At 36.4% G+C, this 23,515-nt stretch overlaps 1 protein-coding gene across 2 annotated transcripts in view; it reads left to right on the plus strand.

The window, feature by feature from the left end:
- Nucleotides 1-23,515, plus strand: part of SKAP1 (src kinase associated phosphoprotein 1) — a 274,963-nt gene that overhangs the window by 54,551 nt on the left and 196,897 nt on the right. For both annotated transcript variants that reach the window (XM_012766026.2, XM_012766027.2), the window contains exons 3-4: nt 5,878-5,903; nt 21,455-21,556. In XM_012766026.2, the coding sequence (XP_012621480.1) occupies nt 5,878-5,903; nt 21,455-21,556 (128 nt within the window). The remainder of the gene's footprint in view (nt 1-5,877; nt 5,904-21,454; nt 21,557-23,515) is intronic.

The raw sequence follows: 23,515 nt of genomic DNA on the forward strand, positions 1-23,515 counted from the left end.
GGCAAAGGTAAGAATTGGAAGATGTTGGAAGGATTTGACTAAATGCTTCCAGAAGAGTATAGAATTCTCTATTGTAGAATCATCTTTATAGAGAACATGATGAAGGCCATTCATTGGATATCTTTAATGAGACAAGATGGAGATCTGAAAGGTGTCAAGCAGAGACTACTCCATGGTGCCCTCCAGGGAGGGGTGAGATTGCTCACCTTTTGGATTTTACTTTTAGCAGTGTCTTCTGTGGACTGGTGAATAGAGATATGAGTTTTTGTTACTGTCATTGTTGTTTTTTTTTATTTTTTTTTTATTTTTTTTATTTTTTTGAGACAGAGTCTCACTCTGTTGTCCGGGCTGGAGTGCTGTGGTGTCAGCCTAGCTTACAGCAACCTAAAACTCCTAGGCTCAAGTGATCCTCTTGCCTCAGCCTCCCGGGTAGCTGGGATTACAGGCATATGCCACCATGCCTGGCTAATTTTTTCTATATATGTTTTTGGTTTTTTTTTTTTTTTTTTTTGAGACAGAGTCTCGCTTTCTTGCCTAGGCTAGAGTGAGTGCCGTGGCGTCAGCCTAGCTCACAGCAACCTCAAACTCCTGGGCTCAAGCAATCCTGCTGCCTCAGCCTCCCAAGTAGCTGGGACTACAGGCACAAGCCACCATGCCCGGCTGATTTATATATATGTATATATATATATATATATATATATATATATTAGTTGGCCAATTAATTTCTTTCTATTTTTATGGTAGAGATGGGGTCTCGCTCAGGCTGGGTTTGAACTCCTGACCTTGAGCAATCCGCCCGCCTCGGCCTCCCAGAGTGCTAGGATTACAGGCGTGAGCCACCGCGCCCGGCCTATATATGTTTTTAGTTAGCCAATTAATTGCTTTCTATTTTTAGTAGAGACAGGGTCTCACTCTTGCACAGGCTGGTTTCGAACTCCTGACCTTGAGTGATCCACCCACCTCAGCCTCCCAGAGTGCTAGGATTACAGGCGTTGAGCCACCTCACCCGGCCTCAATGAATATTTCTTGAATTAATATAAGACTTTATAGATTTAGAACCCCTGACTCCTAATATCCACTTTATAATTTTTTTTTGAGACAAAGTCTTGATCTGTTGCCCAGGCAACAGTGGCATCATCATAATAATAGATCACTGCAGCCTCAAACTCCTGGCCTCAAGTGAGCCTCCTGCCTCAGCCTCCCAAGTAGCTGGGACTACAGGCATGTACCACCATGCCCAGCTCATTTTTAAAATTTTTTGTAGAGACAGGGTCTCACTATGTTGCTCAGGCTGATTTCAAACTCCTGGCCTCAAGCGATCCTCCCACCTCAGCCTCCCAAAGTGCTGGATTACAGGTGTGAGTCACTTCGCCTGTCTTCACTTCATAATTTTCTTCCTTTTTCCTGTGGCTGAGATGAACTTGTTGTAGTTCTCATAGACCAGGGTCTGCATGTCGCTGTCTAGAGCCCGGATCTGCCGCACCATGTCAGTCTCACTGTCCATCAGCTGAGCCAGGGGGCACTCTCTCCGCAGCTTGTCCAGATACACTTCCGGGTCGAAGTGCGCCCCGTTGAGATCAGTCGGGTCCAGGGGGTCTGGTCCCGCGGGGCGCCCGGCCGCTTCCCCCTCCGAGAGGCCGTAGTAAAGCTTCAGCATTCCATGCGCCTTCCGCCGATGCTCTGGAGCCTCCGCCTCGGGCCCCTCGGGGGAGTCCCCAGGTCCAGACCCGTGGTCTGGCCCGGCAGCCATCGCTCCAACTGTCATTGTTGTTTTTTAAACAAACTTTCTTTAGGGTTGCTGTGTAAGTAATAGAGTAAGAAGAGAGGGAGAAAAGATAGGGGAGCAAGATAGATTTATACCTTCTGAAAAAGAGAGGACTAATATTTCACTTCATGTCACACCAAGTCAAATTCTACATATGATTATTTTATTTTATTTTTAAATTATTATTATTTTTTTAGAGACAGTGTCTCACTCTCTTGCCTGGACTAGAGTGCAGTGGCATCATCATAATTCACTGCAACCTTGAACTCCTGGGCTCAAGCAATCCTCTAGCCTCAGCCTCCTGAGTAACTATGACTACAGATGAATACCACCATGCTGGGGTAATTTGTTTTTTTTTTTTAGAGACAGGGTCTTGCTATGTTGCCCAGGCTTGTCTCAAATTCCTGGGCTCGAGTGATACTCTCACCTTGGCCTCCCAAAGTACTAGGATTACAGGCATGAGCCACCATGCCCAGCCCTCTATATATGATTTTTTCTTTTTTTGAGACAGAGTCTCACTTTGTTGCCCAGGCTAGAGTGCCATGGCATCAGCCTAGCTCACAGCAGCCTTAAACTCCTGGGCTCAAGTGATCCTTCTGCCTCAGCCTCCTGAGTAGCTGGGACTACAGGCACGCACCACCATGCCCGACTATTTTTTTCTATATATTTTTAGTTGGCCAATTAATTTCTTTTTATTTTTTTTTATTAGAGACGGGGGTCTTGCTCACGCTGGTTCCGAACTCCTGACCTTGACCAATCCTCCCGTCTTGGCCTTCCAGAGTGCTAGTATTACAGGCGTGAGCCACCATGCCCGGCCTATATATGATTTTTATTGACAGAAATTTTTTTATAATTGACAGGTATAATTGAATATTTTTAAAATGTATCACATGTTCTCTCTCCTAAGTGGGTTCTGTGAGTGGAATGGTAGACATTGGGGACTCAGAAGTGGGAGTGGGTGGGAGCAAGGAGGATGATAACAAATTAGTTAATGGGTACAATGTATATCATTCAGGTGATAGATACCTTAAAAGCCCTGACCTGACCACTAAGCAACCAATGCATGTAATAAAATTACACATGTACCCCGTAAATCTATATAAATAAAAATCTATATTTCAAAAAAATAAAATGTGCAATATGATGATTTGATATATGATATATTGTGAATGTTTAAGATCTATTCTCTTAGCAACTTTCAAGTATATAATACAGTATTATTAACTATAGTCACCATGTTGTACATTAGATCCTCAGAACTTACTCATAACTGAAAGTTTGACAGGAATATTTAATTATAGCATTATCAATAATAATGCAGATTCTGCTATTTAGCATCAACTAGGTAGACCTGCTACTTTATTTGATACTATTAAATTGAGTTCTTTCTCTATAATCAGCCTTCTTAAGATATAGCTGCTATTGGCAGAAGCAATATCTTTAATACGTATGAACGTATAAGCTCATCTTTCTTCTTGACCAACAAGAGAAGAGGGAAACCAGGATACTTTAAAGTAGAGAAAGGAACTGAAAATATGTGTTGTTAGTTGGCGTGGGGATCATGGGCAAGGGAGGCTGAGATCATCAATAGCATATTTTTCTTATTTAACAATTTGCCCCTAGAGTTGGCCTTTTAACTGCCACTGCATGGCTAGGTTTTTTTTCTGGGCCAATAAATGAGAATGACATTGGTCAGCAAAGTTTCTGCTGTTGCTATCATTAACATTGTGGAAAGAGGAGAGTGTGTGTGTGTGAGGGTGTGTGTGTACATACATGTATGCACATAGCCACACCTTAATATCTGTTTCTATTTAATTGGGAGTTGGATAATGATAGGAACTGGGGGCTAAGGCCTCAAGAAAGATGGAAAATAGCAAGAGAAGATGGAAAATTGCTTACCAGTTTGATGATTTGCTTGATTAGCTATGTTTAATAGAAATGAGTTTTATGGCAAACTCTTCATGGTAGCCAGGTACAGTGGAAAGCTACACTGTCTGCTAGGTGGAGATCGACCCATCTTATCATTATACATAACTTATTTACGTTTCAGCCAGTTCCAATGTCTATATATATATATATTTTTTGAGACAGAGTCTCACTTTGTTGCCCAGGCTAGAGTGAGTGCTGTGGCGTCAGCCTGGCTCACAGCAACCTCAATCTCCGGGGCTCAAGCAATCCTACTGCCTCAGCCTCCCAAGTAGCTGGGACTACAGGCATGTGCCACCATGCCCAGCTAATATATATATATGTGTGTGTGTGTGTGTGTGTGTGTGTGTGTGTGTGTTAGTTGGCCAATTAATTTCTTTCTATTTATAGTAGAGATGGGGTCTCGCTCTTGCTCAGGCTGGTTTTGAACTCCTGACCTGGAGCAATCCGCCCGCCTCGGTCTCCCAGAGTGCTAGGATTACAGGCGTGAGCCACCGCGCCCAGCCTCCAACATCCATTTGCCATTAAACTGATACGACCACCCCTTCTCAGCTGTTGTAGCTTTCCATTTCCCACTCCTTCCTTTTCTCCCTCCTCTCCCCTTTTCCACTACAGATGTCATAGCTGTTCTGGACTCTCCCTGCCCTCCAACCCAAGTATCTTAATTTCCCTTTACCTGATTGCCAGCCCAGAACTGTTCAGAGAAAGGAGAGAAGCAAGGAAAGGAAATCGTCAGGTTTCTTCTCAATTTTCTTTTCCTCATCTCTGATAATTTCCCTCAAATTTATCTGTGGATTATGGCAACATACTCCCTGCTGACCTCTTTCCATTTTCTGGAATTTTATCCTATACAGTAAAGAAATAACCTTGATACTCACTGGGCTGATATTCTGACCTAAGGAAACCAAAGCTAATTTCAGTCGTGTGTGTACTGGAAGACACACCATTATCACGTATGTGTTGCTTTTTTCTGAATCTTTTTTTGGTTATGAACCCTTTTAAGAATTTGTTAAAAACCGTGGACTGTCTCCCTGGAGGTGGGGGGAAATGTTCAGATGCACATAGACACTCCTAAGAGGTTGTGATGAGGGTAGAAAAATATCCATTCTATTTAGTGGCATGGAAGTCGTTATGTCCAGAGCAAGAATTAAGGTGCAGTGACTGTGAGTTGATTGGAGTATGTTGAAGAGGGAGTGGGCAGTGAAGAAATGAAAAGAGCAAGCATAGACAATGCTTCTGAAAATTTCACTATGATGTAAGGGAGACAGGACAGGAGATGGAGGTATGTGAAGGGGGTGAGGGAAGGTTTGCTTTATTTTTATATGAGCATAAATGCTGGTGGAAAGGGCCAAGTTAGGAGAAAGAGGTTGAATATACACAAGAGAAAAATCAACAAAGAGTAAGTCAGGTTCCTGTGAAGGCAGAAGGAAATGGGATCCAAAGAGCAATAGACTTTTGTGTGTAACTATCATATATAACATTTTTTCTGTGGGAGAAAATGCAGTTTAGGTTCCAAATAAGTGACTTACAAATGATCCTTTCTACCACTGCTATTTCATGAGTTTAAAACTTCAAGGGCTGTCGGTTTTGCCAATCACTTTCCAAAATAATAGAGGAGATGGAATGGTATAGTGGACTGCAAGAACTCCATTCTTCGCTCTGACACTAAAATGCTAGACAATTTTGAGTCAGTTGTTCATGTGTCACCTGTAAAATTAAGAATTTAGACTTATGAGGCATTTGAGGATATGGTGTTTGTGGTGGTGGGGTTTGGATGTTGTAACCCCTGGGAGTGCCACTGATATTTGGTGCCCAGGACCAGTGATGCTAATGGTCCTGTTATACACAGGACAGACTGTCACAACAAAGAACTGTGCTTCTCAAAGCCTGCAGAGCTCCTGATGAGAAACCCTGGGCCACCACTAGGTTCCCTCTTAGGACTTTTCCAGCTCTAAAGTAAAAATTATCTAAGGAGTTGCAGTGAACTAAATGCAGCTTTTAAGCCTTTGAGAATCTTTCAAATCTCAGGGACAACCCTTTATTTTTTCTGAAAGTGAATAGTGGCTTTGGCTAGCTATTGACCATTTAGCAAGCTTTTTGGACAAAGTGCTAGAGTTACTGTATGCCAACCAAAATTGAGAAATACAAGTTTGACTTATCTCCCATTTTTTTTCCTTGTATTTCAGATACTGTTGGGATTTTCAGCCCCAAGGTGAGTCCTCTTTGAATGGTTTTATGCTAAAAAGAATGCATAGATGAGATGGTTACTTCTGTCTATTCTATATAAGCTTCTCCACAGAGTGGCATTACCCATTTCTGAGGGAAGTTAGTGGAGTGTTTAATTAACCTTCACCCTGCTGGGCCCCCTGCCCTCCCTTTTAGCAACAAGAGGCTCTCTGCTTCTGCCTTCTAAGTGGATTGTTGCTAGATAATTTTGTAGAACCAAAGCTATAATATGCTTTTATTCCTTGAGCTTTGTTAGATGCCAACAGGATCCAGTAGCATTCAAATAAAATGGTGGCCGAGTCCATAATAAAAACCTTGGGAGAGTTCCAACTCAGTTAATCCTTCATTTGCTCCAGAAATAAATTCCAGTATGTTACCTCCGTGATCACAGTGCCCTTCCACACAGCCTGCCGGTCTGGCAGCAGAGAAATGTCAGAAATGGAGCAGTGTTGAAATTCCCACTAGAACAGTGTTATCACATTTTAATATGGGCCTCACTGCAGCCTCGGTGCTTCTAATTGCTTTCAAACCATTGTTTTCCTGCTTTTGCTTGATGAACCCAGCATCTGGCATGATTCTAAAAAGTACAACAGACAGCTGTGTGCAAAATTAAAAAAAAAAAAAAGGACAGGGTTAGAACACATTTTTAAAAGGTTCAAAATTGAAATTTTTTTCTGAATTCAAACAGTTTGAAGGGATGTCTTTAAAGTATATGCATTCCTTATTTTTAGTACTCTCGCTGAAAATGTCAGAAACATCATCCTGAATATTAATTATCTTAATTTATTATACATGGAGGGTTTTTATTTTCTCAGAGAATCACAAGAGAGTTTTAGATCGAACTTGCAAATAGATTTATGAACTATTTTGCCTTACGACTTTTTTTAACCAATTGTAAACTTTTTCAGTATTTTTATTCTCTTAATGTTTTCAATGTATTCATTTGCAGTGAACAGTAACACCTTAAAGATATTAATATTGTGAGAGATAATAGTTTTATTAAAATTTTTATTGTCCTAGCTCATATTTTCAGTGTATTTCTAGTCTGTATAAGGCTTTCTTTAAAAGCCAACTTTTAAGAAATAAAAATCTTATATTTTAAAGCTTCTTGACTCTTGTGAGTTAAAGTCAGAGTACTTATACTATCTATTTTTTTAATAATGTGATGTTGTGTTACTATGTATCTCACTGTCCTAAATAAAGCATATATATCTGGAAACATAGATTGAGCAGTAGAGAATTACATGTAAGAATGTAACAGTTTGCTTTGCAAAATGCAAAATGCACTATTCAGGGAATGGCCCTATAGTTCAGGGTTTAACAGATGTTAACCAAAATCCACAGGGGGAAGAACATGATTGTGAACTGGCAGAAATGAATGCAACTGTGAGGGTAGAATTAATTACTTAAAAGGAAAAATAAAGAATTGGTGTCAGAGATGTGGTACAGTAATGTGATGAGAAGAGGAAATAATTTTACAGCTTAACATAAGAGACTATATAGGACTAAAAAGACAAAGGGCACATTTTCCTAGACTCATGTGATAATGGCATTGCAGTCATCTTCTGATACAAGCCAACTTTTACACACCCTTTCTCTCTCAGAGAGAGGGCAGAGGCAGAGCAGCCAGGGGGACAATTGAAGATCATTTATTTAGAACAGAAAACTATATTTGCTTCTCAACAATGATTGAATATGTATGGCAAAATATTTGCTCATTTGGAAGTAAATGTAAGGAAAGATGAAGTGGAAAAATTCATACTCTTGCCCCCAGTCTTGCTCCTCCTCATACAGACACTTTTTGGTGGGAGTGGGAGGGAGGGATGTATTTTACTTTGCCCTTTTGATCAAACCAGAGTTGATTGTATGCTTCAGAAACTGGTGTGGTGATGAGAGCAGTAACTGGTCTATATAAGGTATGGCAGGACAATTTAAGATTATGAAAAGAATAGGAATATGTAAGAAAGAGAAAACTGGCAGAAAAAATTTAAAATCCCTGGAGAACCTAGGTAGTGTTGGGGTGGAGAAAAGAAAGTAATGCTGGCCCCAAGCTTTTTCTAGCATTTTTATGTGTGGCAAGACATTCTGTTCAGGAAGATGGTGGGATGAATTTTATTAATTTAATTCAGCATTTGGCTGAATACACTCTGCGTTCTTCAGGATATTTGTACTAAACCAGGTCTCATTCCTGGAAGGAAAATAGTCTTAAATTATAAAAGATAGGCTGGGTGCAGTGGCTCACGTCTGTAATCCTAGCACTCTGGGAGGTTGAGGCAAGAGGATTGCTTGAGCCCAGGAGTTTGATGTTAGTGAGCTACAATAACACCCCTGTACTGTACCTGGGGTGACAGAGTGAGACTCTGTCTCAAAAAAAAAATTATAAAAGATCCCTTATTAAAAGTCCTTTTATTTGCACACATTTTAAAAAATAATGGTTGTATCAAGATATAATTCACACACCATAAAATTCACCCTTTTAAAGTGCACATTAGTGGTTGTTAGCATAGTATAGTAAATGTAGTGTAGTGCAGTATTGTATTGTATAGTATAGCATAGTATGAGTTGTGTACCCATCACCACTATATAATTTCAGAACATTTTCATCACCCCATACCCATTCCAGAGCCCATACTCTTTCAGAGTTCTAGAGCCCATACCCTTCATTGCCATATTTTACTGTGTCAGTGAAGGGTTATTGAAGATTAGTAGTAAGATGTGTAAGCATCTAGTACAGTGCCTGGGCATAGTAAACAGTAAGAAGATGTAGTTTCTGTTTGTAATAATGATATGTTAATAAGTTTTTCCCTCACATTTCCCCCCAAATTTTCTTACTGATCCACCATCAACTTCCTAAATGATGCTCATTTTTTAGAAAAGGGAAACAGGGAAAATAAAGCATGATCCAAAAAATATGTTACTTCAATGTAGAGGAGACATAAATGGAAGGACTCTTGTAATGAGTTTAAATATAACTGGAGAACATGAAAAAGTCTTTTTATTTTTACCTTATAATAAGATATAAGATTGCTTTGATAACTCATGACCTGCTTGCTTTAAAAACTTTTTTCCTACTTAATTTTTCACTTAAAGTTACAAAGAAAAGCCATTGGAATTTCTGTCATGGAACTTTTATCATTTCAGTAATCAATATCTAAAAGGTGATATTGATCAGCTGTCTAAACAATGCTATCAATTTTGCCTTTAGATGTGATGACAATATCATTTTAAGTCATTGAACAAACTGATTTTTTTCATTTTACTTCAGTTTCCCCTTTTTATAAAATGAGTTATTAACAGTTTTTAGTTTAATATTAATAAATAAAAATTTTGATTATAAGGCATATTTATAATTCAAAATTTATTGTTATAAAAAACATCTTGAATATTAGAATTTCCCACCATAGGCTCAGAGTCTAAAAAAAATGATAAAATATTTAAATAAAAATCTAGGAAAGACCATGGAAATATTATAAATAATAAGATCTTTTTTTTGGTCCCATGGTCACTCACATTACATCTGTGATAGTGGTAAACGTAGGCCAATGAAATCTCTTGCCAGCTTAAAGATTCTTTGAATTTATGTATGGATGATATAGAGGTTTTCTGAGAAACTATCTAGTATATTTCAATATGAAAAAAATTCCACTTTTTGAATCTTATAAATCACATTTTGAAATGGCAAAGTAAATTAATGCCTAAAAATATAGCTTGGCAAAAGCAAATTATGCAAAGTGAATAAAGACAATGTTAATATAAACCCACATTACCTGTAAATTAAAAGAGATTTAAGGTGAGTGTAGTGGCTCACACCTGTAATCCCAGCACTTTGGGGGGTAGAAGCAAGAGGATCATTTGAGGCCAGAAGTGCAAGATCAGTCTGGACAAAATAGTGGAACTCTGTCTCTACCAAAAACAAAAACAAAATTAGCCAGCATGGTGGCACATGCCTATGGTCCTAGCTACCTGGGAGGCTGACGCAGGAGGATGGTTAAGCTCAGGAATTCAAGGCTGCAGTGAGCTATGATGCCAAGGCACTCTGGCCTTGGGTGACAGAATGAGACCCTGTCTCAAAAAAACAAACAAACAAAAAGAACAAGAAAATACTGTTAATTTTTTTAATGTATGGCAATGGTATTAATGGTTAGGTTTTTTTAAAAAAGATTTCTTATTTTAGAGATAGCTATGCTGTGATATTTAAAGATAAAGTGATATAATGGCTGACCAGTAATATGGGAGGGGAGAAAGAAACAGGGTGGGGTATGGAGGAAACAAGATCAACTATAAATTGACACTTGTTGAAGCTGGATGATCTATAATGGGAGTTTATTACACTGTTTTGTGTACTTTTTTACATGTTTAAAATTCTCTATAATGCAAATATAAAAGAAAGAAATCCATATTGAGTTAATAAAAAAGATATTCTTTTATTTCTATTGTGAGACCTAGTACATTAATGCATAAGATGCTTTGTATATCTAGACATAAAATACATTGAATAGTGGACTGTTTCTTAAAATTGTTGTTTCAAATTAATGTTTTATGATAGAAAGAGCCCAAGCTTTGAAATCAGACCTGAACTGAAATCTAGGCTCCTCTACTTAGAAGGGTTGTGAGCTATGGAAAATGATGCCACCTCTCAAAGCTTCAGTTTTCTCATCTATAAAATCCCACTAATAATATCTGCTTCATAGTTATTATGAGTTGTAATGAGTTATAATGAGATGATAACTCATGAGGAATGCTTGCCACCTGACAGGCACTTACTAAAGTTGTAACAAGTATTATTTTTATGTCTCAAAGTAGGGATAGGCAAATAAATGCATGTATGGAACTTTAGTAATATAAATTTCACATATCTTTCCATAAAATTCATTCATTCCAGCTGAACCCTGGTGTAGGGCCATGTTACTCACCAGGTATACATTTGTAAGGTTTGTGTTTATAGGGTGCACATACACAATTTTTATTGGTAACCACTTGAGAGGTTAGATTTATGAGCTTGTTGCTCTATAATGTCTGAGACATGTTGAATGGAAGCACAAATGTTGCTTAACTTCTTGTCCCTTACAATCACATACTTGGAGCATGTAGTTATGACAACTACAAGAAGCAAAACATTAAAGCAGCAAAGAAAGACCATCTTTACACTAAAGAAAAGAGAGGAGTTTTCTTTGAAGTCGAAGAGAAGTGTTTTTGAATTAATGGGGTGTACAGTGATTTTACTAAGTTTTATTTATGAAATACTCTTTGCATTCATGCCAGAAGGTTTTAGCACAGTCATAAGTAGGATTTATACAAAGAAACACAGCCCAAATTTATGAAGTGTTTGCAAATGTAAGAAAAAAGTCTAAATTTACAATATTTGTAATTTATTGTTAAGTATCTTTCCATCACTATTCCTGGAATGCTAATATTTTATAAACACAAGTGTTGGTTATGAATCTAGAATATCCTAACCTATGCTACTTTTTAAAAAGAAATCTTCCAGCATGTTTTCCATGTCTTTTGGGGATTTAATAGGGGGGAAATGTACACAGGATGAATACTCTTGCCTTTGGCTTTGGCCCAACCTTTTAGCATCAACTATCTTGACAGCTGCCTTTGTGGCTTGACTTCCTTTAGGCATTTCCCCCCTTTCCTTATTGGCTACATTTTATACAGATTAATCTGTAGAAAGTGGATACACATACAAACTGGTTTTGAAGTTAATTACTGACTTTGATACCTTTTCAAATATTTTACTTCCTATACATCTACTGATTGAGGGTTTTTTTTGAGTGGACTACTGCATTTTTTTTTTTTTTTTTGGGAGACAGAGTCTCACTTTGTTGCCCAGGCTAGAGTGAGTGACGTGGCGTCAGCCTGGCTCACAGCAACCTCAAACTCTTGGGTTCAAGCAATCCTGCTGCCTCAGCCTCCCAAGTAGCTGGGACTACAGGCATGCGCCACTATGCCCGGCTAATTTTTTTTTTCTATATATATTAGTTGGCCAATTAATTTTCTTTCTATTTATAGTAGAGATGGGGGTCTCACTCTTGCTCAGGCTGGTTTCGAACTCCTGACCATGAGCAATCCACCCGCCTCGGCCTCCCAGAGTGCTAGGATGGACTACTGCATTTTTACATTAATGCACTAGTTGTTTTGCAACTACTGTCAAAGACAGTAAGCTTTTTTTAAACAAGAAGACTCACTTTTTTGCTTTATAGTAAACATTTTCTAAGATTTCTATGTTCTTTCTAAATGTCCTTCCTATTCTGGAATAGATGATATTAAGACATAAGAGAAAGAACTGACTTTCATGCAGGTAAAATAAATCACTGGAATCAGATGATGCTTCCTTCCATATTCCCTACACAATGTATTATACACAAGGATGTTCATTATAGCATTGTTTGGAATAGCAAAGACCACAGATAGCTTAAATGTCCAGCAATAGGGGACTAGTTAAATAAATTATGCTACATCCATTTCATGGAATGTTATATAGAGTTAAAAGGAAATGATACATATATATATAATTTGGAATGTTCTCCAAGGATATTGTTAGGTGAAAAAGGCAATTTGGGCAAACAGTGTACAGTTTGTTTCTCTGTGTGTGTGTGTGTATGCATGCTTGCTTTTGTTTGTGTATAGAATATTTTTTGGAGGATACGTATGAATTAACAGTGGTAACCTGTTGGGGGGGGTATCAGTATGAATGGAAGAGAGAAACTTCATTGTTTATATCCTTTTTGAATTTTCACCATGTGCATGTATTATTTTTTAATTTAAAAGATCGGCTAGGTGCAGTGGCTCATGCCTGTAATTCCAGCACTTCAGGAGGCTAAGGCAGGAAGATCGCTAGAGACCAGGATTTCATGACCAGCCTGAACAACACATCTATACAAAAAAACATTTTTTTAATTAGCTGGGCCTGGTCGTATGCACCTGTAGTCTTAGCTAGTTGGGAGGCTGAGGTGGGAGGATTGCTTGAGCCTAGGAGTTCTCGGTTACTGTGAGGTATGATCATGCCACTGCACTCCAGCCTGGGTGACAGAACAGAACAAATGCTACCATTTGTTAAAAAAGATTAAAAGAGATATATATGACACACACAGAGACACTTGTTGTATTTAGATAGAAAATTCATGGAATACCCAAGAAACCTCGCAATGGTTGTCTCTGGAGAGAAGAAAGGGGAGATGAACTTTCTTATAACATTTGAATATTTTGTTCTGGGCATGATTAATTTTTTCATTTAATAAAGAAGCTTACAAAAATCAAAAACTTGACTTAGCATGGCAATGAGCTCTTTTTCAGTAGAATCATGGTTTAGTAGTTTCTTATCCACTCAAGTTTTTCACTCATTATTTATTTTTAAATATGAATTTATGGTCAGGGTCCTGATGATGGTATAAAATAGCATTCTTTGTTGTTTAATGTTTGAGTCATATATATAGACATGTTGCATTGACTTATCACTTAAAAGCGAATTTTAAAATAAATAGTAAAATAGTATTATACCATACCCATGATAACTAATAATTAATACCTTTTGTTACTGCATCTCAGTTTTTTTAAAAGTTCATAGAATTTCTGATTTTTGTCTTCATGTAGATGGCAAGTAAAATCAAATAACTGATAAATTAATGACTGCTTTAAGTTTATTTTCTTAGTCTAGAAGATTTTTGTTGAGAAAAAAATGACTTACAAATTATTTCTCTTAGATGGTATTATACCTGGACCAACACAAAAAAATCAGGTGAGAAGTATAGTTTCTGAACATAGAATTTTGACATAAGAACTAATGTTCATCAGCAACTCCTAAAATATTTTCATGTTCTGAACACAAAATATTGAGAGAAAAGTATAGGTAAATAATTTGAGTATAATTTGTTTGGTTCTTCTGCTTAAAACTTTTTGTAAGGAAAGGAGGTTAAAACCTTTAAACTTGAAACCCAGTGAATTTGCTTGATACATAGAGGTTAAATAATGTAATGGGTGGACCCAATTCTATAGGAAAGCATTAATTTTTCATTATGCTTCTTCGCAACACATACTTCTCTCAGAAACTTGTTTATCAAGATGGCTGAAATATCACTAACACAGGAAAGAGACTGCTTAGTTATGAGCAAGGGGATTTATATGATGTGTAAAATAAAGCTTCCAGTTACTGCTGACTCTTGTGAGCCAAATAGTGGAAGAACCAGTCTTGTGAACCCTATCTGTCCTTGTCAGCTGATATGAATTTAACACACTTTGCAAGCCTGTAAAAGTTCTTGATTATGATTCATCTCTAAAAGGTATTTTCCTGAACTTAAAAAGTAATACCACTTACCCTTAAGGTGTGTGCACTTTGTGTTAGTGATATCGCAATAAAAAGAAAAAGAAAATTTTAAAATAAAGAGATACTCTTCTATGTGAAACTTCTGTTCTAAGGGACCAAACATGGAACTGAATTGTTGACATTGAGAGGTTTTAGTCTTTCAAAATGGTGATACATGCATACAGGTTGTGGAATACATGAATGGGAATCCCTGTTTGGGGAGGGGTGGTGTGTGGGGAGGCTGGATCTTGTCACCCTTTGTCATTACAGCTTTTAAGGGTATTGGAGGTCTGTTACTCACAAAGAAAACCCTCTCTTCAGGATGTTAAAAGCTGGTTCACATTTTTAGGCCTACTAATCTTATCCATATCCATTCGTTATTGTGTATTGTTATATTTTTATCCCTAGGACTTTTGTAAAACTTTTCTTATATCTACCTGTAGCCTGTAGAACATGTAGTCTTATTCTTTTTTTAGCAGAAGACATTAGAACCCAACTAGCCTTATAGTTTCTTTCAAGGAGTTTAAATAATGTTGGTCCACCAATTGGGGGATAATAGATCCTAGAATGCATCAGGATTATAAATAGATGCTAAGACCTATGACAATTTGTTGTTTGGGAGAAAAGAAAGAGAAAGATAAAAAGAGAGGGAAAGATGAACCACTAGTAATAAAATTGCTATGTTTATGTGGCATTGTATATTTTTCAAAGGATTTTCTTACTCTGAGGCTTAAAGCATGATAGTGCCAGAAAAGAAACACATTCTTTAACCAAACCAGGTCAAAGCTATATTTAGGTATGGAACATGTTGGTTCATTTTCTGTGAAACAAGGTCAAAATACCCTGGATCAAACAGAATCAAACAGAAGGTGCTGGAAAAAATTCAATATATTGATCTGACTAAACCTGAAATAGATGTATTAAATTTTGTAAGCATGAAGTTCATGCCAAAAAGTAATATTTTTAAAAAAATCACTACAGTATTACTACTATAACAAATTTAAAGTGTGAATTGGACCACTTCCTTCTTGACCAAACCATTGACCACATTTGGTCTGTCAGTTCCAGTCCCCATACTGAACGTGACTACTGCTATTACCACTAATAATAATAATGATTTATACTTATGATTATAGATTTACTTTACTAAAGTAAAAAAAATACTAATTAGTAATATATACCATTAATTCAAGTCATTGGCTGTCATTCAGTATGTTTTGCCTTTGAGTAATGACTGTGATTTATTAAGAATGCAGATTTGCAGACTGTACAGCTCAGTGGATTAGAACAAGAGCTTAAAAAAAAAAGAACAAGAGTTTAGTAATCAGACAAGGTGTGGTCAAAGTCTGGCTCTGCCACTTAATGAGTCACTTATGTGACTTTGGATAAGTTACTTAATCTCTGTGTCTCAATTTCTTCATCTCTGTCTTTGGGATAATAATATATCACAGAATTATTTTGAGGATTAAACTAGATAGGACATGAAGAGCCTTGACCCAGAGCTTGTACCCAGTAAGAATTCAGCAAACTATTATATTTTTATTATTACAGCTGACTTTCTCTTGTATGTCAAAACATTCTGAAAATCCAGTGAATAGTTTTATAATAAGAATTATGGGAGTCCTTAATACAGTGGCCTAAAGAAAACAGAACTATGAACCAGTAATTCCAGGTTATAATCGCCTGGTTGCCATATGATAAATGCATTAGTTTCACAATATATTTATCCACATACTACAAAATACCTAGGTTTCCATGTTTTGAATTCTGCCAAAAATCTTGTTACTATTGAAAATATTCCAACTCAGCAGGTTCCACCTTAGTACCAGTTGAACAATACCAGTGGTAGATGGAATGTGTTAGTGTCAAGCTGGAATGATTGCTGACAGGCTGTAATTTGCTTTATGAAGTGTGCATTGTCACATACACAATTATCTGGTTTATATTTGTTGCTGCCGACCCTCCAGTTTCTTAATATCCAGGAGTTATGCATTCATGTGAAATCTAAGAAGGGTTTAAAGACCTCAGCATTTTCTTGGGGTGGAGGGAGGAACAGGAGGATTCACACAGCGGCTACTTTTCTTTCTTTCCTTCTTTTTTTTTTTTTTTTTTTTTTTTAAAATAACTCGGATGATGCTACACACTGCAGCTCACCCTACTGGTCAACATGAAAAACTGCATTACAAAGAACCACTTTCTTAAAGGAGGGAGAAAAAAGAACTTTTCAATTGGTTCCCATTGGCATTTTCTTGTCCAAGGCAATGCTGACAGATGTCGTTCATTCCGAGAATATTATTAAGCTGTGTTGCTCTTTTGGTTGTTGGACTCACGGGTGTTGCTGTAGCGATTGTACCATGAGTATTTAATCAATTTGGCTCCATTTCTGATCATTTTTTAGATGTGTTACTCTCCATAAACATTATCTCTAAAGGTTCTTAAGAAACTATTATTCTTAGCATGATTATGTAATTAGCAAACAGTATCCTAAGCTAAAAAATGTAATCCTAAACCCAATTTACTTCTTCGACATTCAAGATCTAGTTGGAGCAACTTTTTAAAAGAATGATAAATGGAAACTTTCTTTACCTGACCTATCATTTGTTCTGTAGACTTAATGACATTCAGTACTATTACATTCACTGCTAGGGCCTTGGGAGGAAAAAGGGAATATTTATACATTGAGTTATGGACAGATGTAGGAGGGGGAAAAAAGGAGATGGGCAGGAAGTCAGACTGTATAGAACAGAGAAGAATTTGAGACCTTCACTCTACATGGATTAATCACAAGGACTAACCACGCAGATCCAAATGGATATTTAGAAATTGGTGAAGCCTCTAAGATGTTCTGTCGAAAACACCATACGTTTCTAATGCATGAATATGTGCAAAATGATGTGTAATTTATAATGGAAATGTTGACAGAGTTTTAGCCTTTGTGCTGCAAATGTGCTCTATAATATATTTACATACGAGTAACATTCCACATATATGGTCACGTTTGTACCCAACATATTTCTTTAGTTGCTGTTAGATTCAATAACTTAGGTGAATGGTTGTAATAAGGAATAATAAGCTGCAGTTTTGCTAATCTTACTATAGTTCAGCTTTGGGAGCTGCATTACTATTAAATTGGTCCATGAAAATCTGGCAATATTAATTCTATCAAGCATGAAGACTAACTGGATTTGGATCAGGGAGCTTTATTTATAGCATTTTAGTAAGGATTTATTAGTTTAAAGAGGGAACTGTGTGTCTCATGGGTTCTTAAATATTAAATAGAGTAGGAAGCCATGTGCTCCCTTCCAATAGCAACAACAGTTATAACAAAAATAAAAAATTTCAGACAATTTTACATTAACTGCAATTTCCTCATGTTATCCAAAAGTACTTGGTGAAGTAATAGCAAACCCTAGAAAATTTTCAACCACACCATATAAACAACACAGTTGATTGCAGATGTGAGTAGTCTTTATAATATAGCTTACAATTAATTAGAAGGGAAATAAAAGATGATGACTTAGACTAACATGAAAAAAATTGAGTCTTTACATATTGAATAAGCAAATATATATTTCTGTATTTTATCTGTTGTTATTCTCATAGTTTGGGTTTTTAAAAATGCTTTAAACTGCTTTCTGTCTTTTTTCATTTCTTTCTCATCTCTTTGATAAAATTGACATTATGGCATGTTTTTGTCCCAGAATAGTACCTGCAAGTTCAGGACTATGTGGGTTTACTGTGAGTTAAAAGAGTTACAAGGGGAACATCATCATGGTTCATTTTTCCCCCTCTTTTATTTGGAATTGAATTAGTAAATGAAAGTTTTTTGCAGTTTAATTCACTTCTCCATAAAGTTTATGGAGCAGCAACAGCTGGTTGAATCTGTGGCAGAAAAAGCCAACTTCTAGTGGCCAAGCTATTGTTTCAGAATTAAGGGGGAAAACTCATTAACTGTTAATGAAAGCACGGGGAATAAAAACAAATAGCACAGAAACCCTAGCAAATAATTACCTTACACCTGACACAAAGCTGCTTTATCTTTCTGCTCCAACCCTCAGAAATTCCCAACTTATCACTCTGTGGAGCATGAATGAAATTGAGTTTGATTCTCAGAAAAGAACAATAGAGAAATCATCCCGCTTATGGGCCCCTCAGCACGATACTCGGTGGAGAACCTGCCATTGAATATACTAAGGAGTGTATCTAGCGCCCAATTCTTATGACACTTAGGATAGAGGAGCAAATTACCTGCTAATAGCAGGTGAACCCTTGATATAGTTCCCCTAGATCTTGTTTGGAAATACAGGGAGAAAGGACTGAAGGCAGTGGATGTGATTAATGGAGATATGGTGTGTTAGAATATATATCTGTATAGAAATATATTGATTCTGAGCGAGTTGCAGTGGGAAAGTATGTCTCCAGTGGCAAGGGGTCTTGCTTGTGAGAAAGCCACTCTAAGCAAATGGAGTTCTAAGCCCTAATTGTAGAGCTGCTGAGTGGAAATGTCTGTCACTATAGTTTGTGATCATTTATGTCTGATCCCACTAGACTACAGTCGTGGCCACTTGGAACCGCAGTTGTCAGAGCTGTAGACGAATTCAGAGAACATGTGCGGTTATGTTTTAAGGAAAAATGATGTTCTAAATTTAAACAAATCCAAAATGACCACAGTAATTGCTGTTCTTCTATAAAACTTTTCACCCATGCATCTTGAGTAGCTGTAATCATTTTAATTACATGGGAGTGTCTATTTGTATAGTGTTATAGGCTTGTTTCTGTGTGTGCCCAAGGGAGTTGGACCACTTGATATGACACTAAAAACACTTATAACAACATCTCCATCATCAGGAACTAATTGCACTTGGAAGTAAAGCATATTTTTAAATGTTCCCCCACCACAACCATTTGTAGTACTGACCTAGGCTCTGTTTTGTCACGTTGAGTTGTATACCTTCATTGTTGCATACTTTACAGCCGAATGGTCTCGTATTTGACACAGAGGTGGCTGTTAAAAGCCCACTTTGGGTACGTATACTCAGAAACTACAGAAATCACATGGAAGTGACTTTTCCACCTGAAGTTAGTAAATCAAGTGCCAAATCTAGGCAGGTGTTTTGGGTAAGACTTTAAAAGCTGAAGCTGTAAATGCAATATGATATTCTGGATTGAATCCTGGAACAGAAAAAAGACATTAATGGAAAAAACTTGTGAAATCCAAACAAAGTCCATAATTTAGTAAATAGCAACGTACCAATGTTGATTTCTTGGTTTTGGCAGATATACCTTAGTTATGTAAGAAGTTGACATTGGGAGAAACTGGGTGAAAGGTAGTAGGAACTCTGTACTATCTTTACAACACTTATGTAAATCTAAAATAATTCTAAAATTGAAAGCTTATTAAAAATACACAACAAAACAGAAACCCTTCTTGATCTGTGTATTTTAAAAAAAAGCTTTTAATACTATTAATAAAACGTATAGGAGTAGGTTCTTTTCCTTTAGTGGTAGATTTGTCAAATTTCTGAAGCAAGCAGAAAACATTGAGTCCAGATTGATAGTTGATAAATAGTATTTTGTATTTCCCACAAATGTTAAATTTTGCTTGGCAAAACTACCTTTTTTTTTTTTTTAATCTTTTTAAGGATTTTTATTTGGCTCAAAATGAAAATTCTTTTTAACTTTGCAGCTCACTTTCAGATTACAAGCCAGACAATCCATTTAGATTGTGTTGATAATATAATTTCAGTGGATTTGCAGTGATGTAAAATTTGAGCATTTTAACCCTCAGTCCAGTATTTGAGATTTTTTCTGGTTATTACAGAAATTACACAGTGATATAATGTAAGCATAGCTATAAACTTGGTATCCTGATTAGTAAACTAATAAAGGAGGACATATCTACTGGCTTTGGCCAATGAATGTTGTGAGAGGTTTTTTAAATTTTTACTTTTCTTTTCCGTAATAAACTCTACAGTTTATTTTCTAAAGTCCTATATCTGCAGGTGTATGACTCAGTTATGGAGATCTAATACTAATGAACATTTGAAGAAGAGTCTAGATGTGATCATCTAATTTATGGAAAGAGAAGGCTACAGCCATTCTCTTTTTATCATTTTATATCCTCCCTATCTTTCTAGTTTAATTGTAGGAAATAAACCTTTAAAGTGAGGCAATACAGATTCTATGTAGGTTGTTTGGTTTCACTGCTCCCTAGTTGAAATCCAGGGCCAAAACTCTGCAGTGTTTACTGAGATTAGCACTGGTGATTTCCTTTGGAAATTAGTATTTGAGATAATATTAAATTCAATTGAAAATCCCCTTTTCATGTTTGTAAAATGAACTAAGCAGCTGTTGGTGTCCTTTTATCAGCAGACTGTACCTCTGTTTGGGGGATTTTAAGAAAAGCCATTTGCAATGCAGAGCCTTTTCTTCCGGTTTCTGAATGAGCTAACATCTTCCGTCTGAACCTTTTAAAGTATCATAATAGCATCGGCCACTTCTACAAAATACAATCCAATGTATGTTGAAAACACCCAAAAGGGATTAGCATTGTTTTTAATTGCATAATTCAGTATTGTATATGCATTACCTTTTATCAAAGCCATTTTACAGAACAAATATTACCTTCTTAGAGCTTTTAGAATTCCTAGGAGGTTGGTTGCATAGGCTGTAAACTAGAATTACAAAGAGAGAACTTTGTTAAGGTTGCAGAACAAACAGGAATAGAATCCAGCAAAGTCTAGGTTCTCTCTATTTTTACTTCTCTTACTTTTCAGAGAAGGAAAGAATATTGGCCTTGCTACATTATTTTATGTATAGAGGGTTAACCTGTGTGTCAGTCCTTCGATTTTATTTGGAAATATAATGAGAAAGGGGCATTCAGGGTAAAGTTGTAATTATTAGTGGCATAGTATATATGAATACAAATTTATATAGCTATGTTTTCATTTTATGTATGATGGAGAAGTTTCTCTATGGTTGCAAGAGGTCTTCTAACTCTAAGCTAACAGTTCTTAAGTTTTAGTGATAGATTTATTTGAGTGGAAAATTTTCCATCAGGTAAGTTGGTTCTTGAACTTATTTATCTATTTCTCATATGTTAATGGATAGTGGCCATGTTCATCATCAAGTGAAAGATACATCGTTTTTTGCAAATACCAGAAGAGCTACACAAATATTTTTATAAAGATGTCCAAAGGATGACTTTATTTTCTTTCTTTTTTGTCCCTTAGGGGGAGATCTTGGACAGGACAGCTTTGACGATAATCACAGTGGAACTCTTGGCCTGTCCCTCACATCTGATGCACGCTTTTTGTCTGATTATCAAGAAGAGGGTGAGTGTCCTCTTTCTAGCTTTTGGGTGACCACTATACTTTGATACCTTTTGTCCTGGCATCTTTGCCTTTTGTCACTTTGTATCCAGCAGACTTTAATGGATTCTGTGTATTGGTAATCACTATTTTGCAAAGAACAACTATTTGTTTAACTGTGGTGCTGATCCTCCTGGGTAATTCAATACTTCTGAAGCTAATGTATTTAGGGAAACACTAATTCCATATTGGAACAGGAAGACATCATTATTGATCTTTTTATAAAAATGGTAGCTCAAAAGCTAAAAGGACATTTTAAGATTGCAGGGCTCCATTTTTACTGTTCTTTTGGATTTCTTAGCTTCATTGAGTTGCATGAGATTTGGAGCTTTCATTTAATGATTATTGGATTAATTTATTGTGGATCATTGGAGACCCTTGAGCTTATCATACTATAATAAGATATCATTTCACTTGCACTTCTCACATACCCCTGACCATATTGGTGTTGTTCAAGAGGGGGTAAAATGAGGAGGCATCGCAACTATAGTGCCATTCTTCCCAGAGCATCAATTTTACTTGAATGTTGGGAATGGGAGGAGTTAAAAAATTCAACGGTTATAAACATTATTTTTATATTCAAAATTCAATGGTATATAACATAGTGGAATGTAAAATATACGTGTCTTTTTAGGATAAGATATACAAATATAAAGATTTTGGCTTGGTAACTGCCAATTTCTGGCTCAGGCTGAGATTTTCCCAGTGTGGGGGATCACTGTGCCTCTTCTGGCATTTGGCCACTTGAGCAGAAGGTTTCATCATCATGGATGTGCATGGCTTTCTTATCAGAGTCTCTTTTGTGCCTTTCAGTAGGTTTAAAAAGGTAGAAATGCGACTGAACTCAACATTAAATTGGAACCATCTTATTCACTTCAGGGTTGGGAATAAAGTTGGCAAATCATTTCTTATGTCTCTTTATTAGTCTGTAATCTTTCCATTTCTTTTTCTTTAAATTGCAAGAGCTCATAATCCTTATTTCCCCCTTCCCTTTTATGTTGCACATTAATTGTTTCATTTAGTCCTTTTGACAATTTGTATTTTCTCCTTTTCATTGAGTTGATAACCTCCACATAAGAACTACAGGTTGAATCACACAGAAACATTTTATTTTGCTTGAGCTTTGTATACTAGCACAATTAGTAATACCCAAGTTTTAAAAGGGGCTTTGTAATATAGGATCTGTGTACTGGTTCAGCTATTACACTAAAAACATTATTTGGATTGAAAGCTTAATACTTACATTGGTAGCTGATTAATAATTGTAGAAAATTAACAGTGCGAAACATGAAGAAATCAACCTTTCATTTGTTTCTGATTGATCTAATGCTTGATAGAATTAGAACAATAGTGCCTCATTAATCCTTAGGTCACTTACTTGGTATTTCCAACTTTCCCAAATACAACTGAGAACACAATAAGTAAGTTAGAAAGACTTCTAAGTGAAAATAGATGTTAGTAAGTCCTGAGTTAACACTTATGTACCTTATTCTTAGGAGAGCTCCTGAGAAACAAATCCTCTTCTTACAAATTTCTAACCAATATAGTGCTTTGGTTTCTCAGCTCACAGTAAGGCTTCATATTAGAAGAAAGGGTACTGTAAAGGCATCAATTAACAAATAACATTGAAGTAAGAAACAGGAAAACAATTAAAGCTTTGTATAGAAAACAAAATCTATACATAAAATTTATATAAGAATTTTTTTAAAAAGTAGTCTGGGACCATATTGTATTATAGAAAAAAAGTGTGCAAACTCTCCGCTAAGAGCTCAGTACCTTAATAAATTAAACCTTTTTAAGCTAGCATTTATTGAGCAATTGTTATGTGCCTTGCATCATCTGTGTTCTAAGCACTTTGCATATATCATCATTTAATCTTCAGAAGAGCCCTAAGAGGTAGATATTAGGATTTTCCTCATTTTA

The sequence above is a fragment of the Microcebus murinus genome, chromosome 18, assembly GCF_040939455.1.
Source record: "Microcebus murinus isolate Inina chromosome 18, M.murinus_Inina_mat1.0, whole genome shotgun sequence".
Lineage (NCBI taxonomy): Eukaryota > Metazoa > Chordata > Mammalia > Primates > Cheirogaleidae > Microcebus > Microcebus murinus.